Source organism: Miscanthus floridulus, chromosome 5 (genome assembly GCF_019320115.1).
Source record: "Miscanthus floridulus cultivar M001 chromosome 5, ASM1932011v1, whole genome shotgun sequence".
Lineage (NCBI taxonomy): Eukaryota > Viridiplantae > Streptophyta > Magnoliopsida > Poales > Poaceae > Miscanthus > Miscanthus floridulus.
In genome coordinates, this window is record NC_089584.1 from 117875051 (window position 1) to 117883825 (window position 8775).

Below are 8775 nucleotides of genomic sequence, written 5' to 3' on the forward strand. Positions count from 1 at the left end.
AATAACATGAGTAACACGCAATAACATGGAAGTCTAACTGATCTTACACAGATTGTACTAGTCTGAGATCATGCTTTCTTCTTGATCCAAAATTGGCAATAATTTCATTCTAACTGTCAATGAAAATTTAAGAAGCTGCCTAAATTGGCCAATTATAAACTAATACTAATAAACATAGCTTAGAAAAAAAATAGAAACTGACACATGTGGTAGTTCTTAGTGCTGTGTTATGATGCTGATGAACAATTATCTGCTCAAAAGCACATGCAACTCTGTGCAGCAAATCAGATAAGTATTTTGTTTCTTAAATTAGTTTCAGAAATCAATAACAAAATGGCAGGTGATGTAAGAAGCTACCTTAAGCAAGAGTAGTTAAATGATAGCTACTTATAAGTAAAGAAAAAAACTTCCAGCTCCACACTTGAAAAAACTGGAATAATATGTTATGGTCCAAAATAGTCATCATTTAACTGGAAGGCCAAGTCATAGTCACTAGGTTACTAGCACACTAGTAGCACTGGATGTGCTTTGGCACAAAAGCTTCACCAAAGTCAAGCTTGACGACAAACGCCAAAAGGTAATCCGTAATCCATGTACTTTGGTGGCAAGAAATGAAACAAGGTTATACCCAGTTTCAGCAAATCCAAGAAAACAAATGCAAGGGAAACCCATGTAATTAAGGAAAGTAATAGAAAATGGTCAGCCTAATCAGTTGTGATATTTTTTGCTGCGCCTGCAGCTGCTTGCAACTACAGTACAGCTCAGTTTTTTTTTTTTTTTGCAGCTGCAAACAGCTGCATTGAGAGCACCCATATATTGATGAACAGTTCCATATTAGACGGAAATAATGGTCAGAATGTGCTTAAAAACTACAAAACTCCAGCTTGTTGCTGGAAGTGATTAGGTTCAGATAATTTCTATGGATCAAGATCCAAATCCAAATCACCGTATCATAGCAAACCTATAGAGGTTAACAAACATACAGTATGTTTCCATCGGAAAGGGTCACAAAGGTAAGTTGATAGGATACCAAAAACCATCTATATTACATATACCAGTTTCAATGAGTGACTGAACTTTAAACAACTTATAAAGCCTAAACATATCTTTTAGGCTCTGTTTGGCATGGCTTTGACTCCTTGCCACGGTGCACGAAACCGGCGCTGATGACGCAAAAAATAGTGGCTTCACCGGCTCCTAGTTCATTTTGATAAAAAGAGATAAAAATGGCTTCTTGCTACAGTGCATGGAGGAGCTAGCCAGAGCAGAGGTCCAGCAAACAGGGCCTAAACAACACTTCTAAACTACTGATTCCAGATAGGTGTAAAGGAAAAAATCTCATTCGCAAAACAACTAATGAAAACACCCAAGAAATGTCATGCAGCATCGTTGCAGTGGCCAGAGTATGATTACAATGGTTGAGAAACAAGTGAGATGCTGCAAATAAGATGCCAGATCCAACTAGCTATAATACACCCCCCACCCCCACCTTGCTTGCGCGAACAAGGGCAGACCCAGTGTCGGAGGCTCCCACATGAGTGGGGTCTGGGGAAGGGAAAAACCGAGGCAAGCCTCCCCCCCGCAAAATCTGCGGAGAGGCTGCTTCGAACCCGCGACCTGGTGACTCAGTGAGACAGCTCTCACCACTGCACCAGGCGCGAACAAGTCTGAATGTATTTAATCACACACAAGCATAGTTATTGTGGCGTCGCCATATCGTCGCCATATCGCCGTGGCGGTTTTGTGGCTCTCGCCACGACTCCGGCGTGTATGGCGTCCGCCATAGCGCCGTGGCGCCGATATGGCGTCCTGTGGCGCCGTAGTGCGCTGTGGCGGGCGCCATACACGCCGAGTCTAGGGTACACTGGTACAGACGGGCCCGGGAGCAAATAGACGAACCGCCCCGCCTGCAATCAACCCCGCCTGGAAACGCCCCGCCCGCAATCAGCCCGAGCCGCCGCAATCTCCCCGCCCCGCCGCCGCAATCTCTTCGCCCGCCCTCAGCCGGCCCGAGCCCGAGCTCGAGCCGCCGCCGCCTGGCGTCGGCCTCCCCCGCCCTCCCGATCCGCGGCCTCTGTTCCTCTGTTCCCCCGCCTGGAACCACCTCCGATCCGAGCCCGAGCCGCCGCCCTCTGTTCCCCCACCCTGCCGCCCGCCGTTCTGGTGAAGAGTGAAGACGTGAAGTGGTGACTGGTGAGTTGAAGTGCCTCACTGCCTCTGTTCCTCTGTTCTCTCTGTTCTCTCTGTGCCTCACGCTCTTCTTTTTTTTGGACAGAAGTACAGAACATGGCTACTCAAGGGACTGGAAGCGCGGAGGCCTCGGACGCGGCATCAAATATTGATCCAAAGACTGATCCAAAGCGGAAGCCGGCAAAGTCAAATGATCCTGGGTGGAAATATGGATTTTGGCCAACCATTGGCAATAGAGATGTTGTGCAGTGTTGCTTATGTGATAGAAGAATAACTGGAGGAATTACAAGGCTCAAGGAGCATCTTGTGGGTGGTTATGGAGATGTTCAGAAATGTGTCAAAACCACAACAACTATTGCACGAGAGATGCAAGATGCTATGAAGAAGAAGAAGAGACCACTCGTCCTTGATGATGAAGAAGGAGAGCAACAAGGGGAAGATGATGTGATTGTTTTGACAGAGGAGTCCCAAGATGTTGCTAGAAGCATTGTGCATCCTAGTTCAGGGACAGCTGCCAAAAGGAAACAATCCACATTGAAGTTCAGTGCTCCAAAAGAGCCCAACACCAAGTCAGTTGGTTCAATGCTTCGGAGAACTCCAACAGAGGTTGTGGAAGAAAGACACTCGAAGGGTCCTTCTCAAATCAGTATTCAAGCTAGCATGAGGACAAAGGAAGAAAGAGAAGCTGTCAACTTAGAGTGGGCCAGGTTCTTTTATGAGTGTGGCATACCATTCAATGCCGTAAATTCTAGGCAGTTTGAGATTGCTATAGAGGCCACTGCACAGTACGGTTCTGGGTATAAGCCTCCTACCTACCATGAGCTTAGGGAGCCATTGCTCCAAAAGGTTGTAAAGGAGACAGATGATTTGAGGAAGAAACATGAGGATGCATGGAAACAATATGGCTGCACATTGATGTCAGATGGATGGACGGATAGGAGGGGGCATCATTTGATCAACTTTCTAGTCAATAGTCTGGAGGGGACTTTCTTCTTGGAGTCAGTTGATACATCAAGTGAAGTTCATGATCAGGTGATGTTAGCTGATTTGTTAGAGAAGAAAATCATGGACATTGGAGTAGATAAAGTTGTGCAAGTTGTCACTGATAATGGAGCTAACTATAAAGCAGCGGGCAAGCTTCTCATGGAGAGGTTTCCTACACTTTATTGGACTCCTTGTGCTGCACATTGCTTAGACCTTATGTTGGAAGACGTAGGGAAGTTGAAGGAATTTAAGAAGCCTATCTCACGTGCCCGGCATGTCACTACTTTCATCTATAGACATGGAAGACTTCTTAGTGCAATGAGGGAGAAGACAAATGGGAGGGATCTTGTGAGACCCGCAGCCACTCGGTTTGCTACCACATTCCTCACCTTGCAGAGTTTGTACAAGCACAAAGATGCATTAAGATTTCTGTTTACCTCCGAGGATTGGACTGGTTGCAAACTAGCAAAGACAGAGGCCGGGAAAAAAGTGTATGATATTGTGCTTTCTAGGGAGTTTTGGAACTCCGTTGAGGATTGCCTTAGAGCTTCTCTACCACTTATCATTGTGTTGAGGGTGGTTGATGGTGATGAGAGGCCTGCCATGCCAGAGGTTGATGCTCTCATGAATCATGCAAAAGAGAAGATCAAGGCTAGCTTCTCTACTGAAAACAAGAGAAGCTTGCTCAACAAGATCATACAAATTATTGAGAGCCGTTGGGATAGGCAAATGGATACCCCACTCTATGGCGCTGCCCTCTTTTTGAACCCAGGAAAATTCTATACCATCCAAAAGGAGAATGATGAATATGTTGGTCATCTAAGGGGTTGTTTCAATGATGTGCTTGCACGAATGGTGGAAGATGAGAGCATTCGAAACAAAATTGATCAACAATCCATGCTCTATGAAGATCAACGTGGAGATATCTTCAAGAATTGTATGGCCCTCCAAACCATGAAGTCAAAGAACCCTCGTAAGTGATTTAAAAATTTAATTGCTGCATGTTATTTAAGGCTTAAATCCTAATATATGAATGTGTATTGTTAATTTAGTTGATTGGTGGCGTACGTATGGTGGCCGATCCATTGACCTACAAAGATTTGCAAAGCGTATTGTTAGTCTTTGTGCTTCATCATCCGGTTGTGAGCGTAATTGGAGCACTTTTGAATTTGTAAGTAAAGTACTCAAGTTCCATAATTCAATTGAATGAAACCGGTTAAAGCATATTTTATTAACTTTGCTTGCTTTATGATCAATTGTAGATTCATACTAAGAAGAGAAACCGGCTGGAGCATAAAAGATTGAATGATTTGGTTTATGTTTCCTATAATCGGAAAATGACTAGTAGGTTCCGAAAGCGCCGCAAGGAAGCGGGTAAAAGCTATGACCCTTTGGTTATAGAAGATTTTGATTGGAACAATGAATGGGTAGACCCAATGGCCCAACCTGAAGGTGCTCGTGGTTCGGACCTCACATGGGATCAAGTTGATGAAGCCATTGGTGCATCACGTGAGCTTCGAGGTCGTAATCTTCCTAGGACCTACGCTCATCGTGCAAGGCAAACATCAAGAGTGGTTGAAGAAGATGAGGAAGAGGGAGAGGAAGAAGAGATCATTTTGGATGATGATGATATAGATGATTTTGGTGAACAACCAATGGATGCTACTGAAGATGGTGGAGAGAACGTGGATGCTTCTAACGATCTCGATGAGTTTGCATTGGACGACTTTTGAGAGATGAGAGATTTGGAAGTTTGAGAGATGAGAGATTTGGAAGTTTGTGCTACATTTACATTGCTATTTTGATTTGCTAATATTGTAGACTATACCTTTTAAGCTACATTTGCATTACCATTTGTCAATATAATTTCCTAATATCCTAGACTATAATGTATGGCGTCGCCACGCCGATGTGTGTATGGCGTCGCCACGCCGCGCGCCATAGACGCTGTAAAGGTGTGAAGGTGGTGGGTCGCCGCGCCTCGCCACGCCGCCGTAAAAACTATGCACACAAGTACATGACATGTCAAGAGTGCAAAGCAATGGGTTTGAAGCCAAAAATAAAGGGCATTGTAACTAATGAGCAAAAAAGAGATGAAAAAAAATGAGATTTCAAGTACACTGCCTAGCAATTATATTGTACTCAAGATTTATCAATTTAGGTAAGGCTGTTGAGAACCTAAGTACCAAACTACAACAGTTTTGAGCAGCAAAGCACAATTGCAGACATGACATGCACAGCACCAATCTGCTCAAAACTATAAATCTTAGGTTCTATTGACTTCAAAGAATTATCCTTTTCAACATATCTCCTGCTATCCAACTAATCTCAATTAATGGATGAAACCGCTGCCCCTTGCGAGACAAGCACAAACCCTGTGAATCTGCTAACCCATTTTGGCAAACAAAGCTAGATCTTCATCTAGGTAATGCTGAACTTAAGCATCAGCAAAAACCGCCAAGGCACTATCATGATCTAACTTCAACTCTGCTACCGAACATTTACAATATATTTAGTTTGAATACGAGGTTATCCTGCCACTATACTTGCAATATAACATTAAGGAAGGCAAAACAAAGCAAGCCGCACACTCCATTCCAGGAGTAAACTGAATAACTGATCCTATAGTCCTCCACAGCGCAAGCATAAAGTCATAAACAGTAAAACAGTACATGACAACGCTGCTATTTTACCATAAAAAGTGACCAAATCAATTCAAACATGTCGAATTTCAGTGATTGAAAAGACGAGTCATTACACCTTATTCATTTGGATCCCACACAACAGTTCAGCATTCCAAAATGCTCCATCAGATTCAGACTAAAACAATACCGGCACAAACCGAATGGAAACTCCCCTCGCAGCCCTGGTCGAGGGATCGACGTCTCCTGCAGGCCGGGACGACGCTCAGAGGAACTTCCTGTACGGCCGCCCGGCATCCTCGTCTTGCATATGCTGCATCCAACCCAGCAGGCACAAACAGAAAATCGATCTTAGGGTTTGGGGTAAGGAGAAAGGGACAGCGGAACGGCAAGAGGGGCTATAGTGGATTACGAATTCGCGGACGATGCCCTTGTAGACGAGGATGGGGACAGCGAGGCCGAAGAGGCCGACGACGGCGAGGCTGCGGCGGGTCCACCGGAAGTTGAACTCGAGGTTCTCGCGGCCGGCGTTCCACTCTTCGATCCACCGGTTTTTGTGCACCTCCGTGCCGCCACCCATCTTCTCCTCCTTCCTTCGATCCGCCAAAGAGAAATGTGTGCTGGTTGCTGCCGAGACGGTGAGAGTGATTTGGTTCGGGGAATTTTGCGGGAGACTGCTCCGTCCGGTTTAGATGACCCAGGCAGGCAGGCGCCCAGCGCCGCAGCGCGTCTGCGCGTGTGGTGGTGTGGTGAACCGTGAGCCAAACCAACCACAAAACCAATCCAATGAAGACGTTTTTTTTTTATTCCTCGGATCGGGTAGTACAAGTTGTAGTATCTGAACGTACAACCAAACACACGTATACACACACGCCATTAAGGTGTACTTCAGACTAGAACTCTCTACTATCATCGATATATGCCTACAAGATATTTATGAAGACACAGCTTCGCTAGCGATGGGAGCGTCGCCTCCCCTTGTGGTCCATAGACGCCTTAGGTCCTTGCAACGAAAAAGTGGGGGAAAACCCCGGTGGAAAACCAATGCCGAGTGAGACTCGAACAGTGGCCGGTAGGAAGGCAGCCACCGGCCTCTACCACCCCCGCTACGCGTGGTTCCTCATGAAGATAGGCCTATGTGGGAGCATGAACTCCCTCCATCCTAAGTTAGGAGACTATTTGAATTTTCTAGGCACATTGATTTTTCTACTCCTGTATATCTAGACGTAGTAATTCTAAAAAACATCTAGACGTAATGTATATCTAAGCATATAGTAAAAACTATGTATTTAGAAATATCCAAACGTCATGTGATTTGAAATGGCAAAAGTAATAAATGCTCAAGAAATAAATTAAGAGTTTTTTTTTCAAAAACATAGCACATATATCACATCTCTATAAATGTTTATACAAGTGAACTCTCGAATTCTAACTTAGGAGAATGCATGCACACACCAGAATCTCATATTGACTGACCATGCGTGACAGAGTGCACCAAATCAAGTATCTACAATAAACAAACCAAGATACATTCCACAAAAAAAGGATACACTTATGAAATCGGACTATAAGTGTACCAAATCAAACAAGCAACTACCAAATCGGACCAACAAGCTAGTCCTAGGGCACGTCATGGTGGCGACGGCAATGCGAGTGAGGCTAGCCAGTAGCCAGCACCTTGTTTCGATGGTGTAGTCAAGGGCGGCCAACCCTAGGGCACGTTACAGCAGTGGCTCCAACCACTAGGCATCATGAAGAGGTTACGAGACAGATGAAGAAAACTAGGGAGACACCATGGAAACGAAGCGGTGGAGGACGGGAAGAGTTGAGGAAGCACTCGGGATAGTGGCATGATATTTTTCTCTCTCACCATCCGTAGAGTGACGCGTGGATTAGGAATGGTAGTGTGAACGGGCCATAGAGAATTCACAAGGTGTGTAAAAGAGGTTTTGGGCCATGCCTAGGCAGTGGCCCTAGTGGCCTTACGTGTATTTGTTCATACCTCAGAGTTGTTTGATTGCACTTTAATCTATTTTTAAATCTATATAGTTGAGAGATTGAGATGTCATATATCTATTGATCTACATAGTTGAGAGAGGAGATCGAGCTGAAGTTCGTGTGGCTAGCGGTGGTAGTGGCCATTGAAAGATCTAATTTGGTTTTGGTGAATTGATGAAACCCTAAGTACTAACATTTGGCTCTAAGTGTATATGAGATAGGCTAGTACCAATCCAAGTGGTGGAGCAATTGAAGTCCAAGGTGATGGTGCTGGACATGTGATGATGATCAAGTGCTCGAAGCTTGGAAAAGAAGAAAGAGAAAAACAAAAAGCTTAAGGCAAAGGTATAATTGATAGGGGCTCTTTCTTTTGATGATCGAGACATTTAGCGAGTGTGATCACATTTAGGATAGATAGCCGTACTATTAAGAGGAGTAAAACTCATGGTGAAATATGGTTATCAAAGTGCCACTAGATGTTCTAACTCATTGCATATGCATTTAGATTCTAGTGAGTGCTAACAACCTTAAAAATATTTTGTGAAAATATACTAACACACATGCACAAGGTGATACACTTGGTGGTTAGCACATTTGAGCAAGGGTGGTGAAGTTGGAAACGAGAAGGAGCTTGTTGGTGTTTCGAGTTACCACCGACGAGTAAATTTCTAGTATTGCGCGTCTGGCTCGGATGGTATACTTAGAGGACACGAGGTTTATACTGGTTCGGGCAGAAAGTCCCTACGTCCAGTTCGTCACTGCTGCTCATGTTACTAACACTGAAAGTTTGTAGTAGGGGTTACAAAAGGACGAGAGAGGGAAAGGATCCCAAGTCTCCGGTGAAAGGAGTGAGTGGGTGCTGAGAGCTCGATCGCTGTTCAGCTGTGTGTTTGTGTCATGCTCTTGTGCGGATCTAGATTAGATCTCGATGAGTCGATCGGTTCTGATCCCCTTCATGGGA

General features: G+C 44.7%; 1 protein-coding gene across 1 annotated transcript; it reads left to right on the forward strand.

Annotated features, from left to right (window-relative positions):
* Nucleotides 1–2104: 2104 nt before the first annotated feature.
* LOC136453237 (uncharacterized) lies at nucleotides 2105–5175 on the forward strand. The gene is made up of 4 exons (XM_066453826.1): nucleotides 2105–2186; nucleotides 2276–4147; nucleotides 4227–4345; nucleotides 4437–5175. The coding sequence occupies exons 2-4, from the start codon at nucleotides 2287–2289 to the stop codon at nucleotides 4905–4907; spliced, it is 2451 nt and encodes an 816-aa protein (XP_066309923.1). The 5' UTR covers nucleotides 2105–2186; nucleotides 2276–2286; the 3' UTR covers nucleotides 4908–5175.
* Nucleotides 5176–8775: the final 3600 nt, after the last annotated feature.

Coding starts and splice junctions, on each gene's coding strand:
- LOC136453237 (XM_066453826.1), top strand. CDS start 2,287: ATGGCTACTCAAGGGACTGGAAGCGCGGAGGCCTCGGACGCGGCATCA. Junction 4,148..4,226: donor CATGAAGTCAAAGAACCCTC/GTAAGTGATTTA, acceptor TTGTTAATTTAG/TTGATTGGTGGCGTACGTAT. Junction 4,346..4,436: donor ATTGGAGCACTTTTGAATTT/GTAAGTAAAGTA, acceptor GATCAATTGTAG/ATTCATACTAAGAAGAGAAA.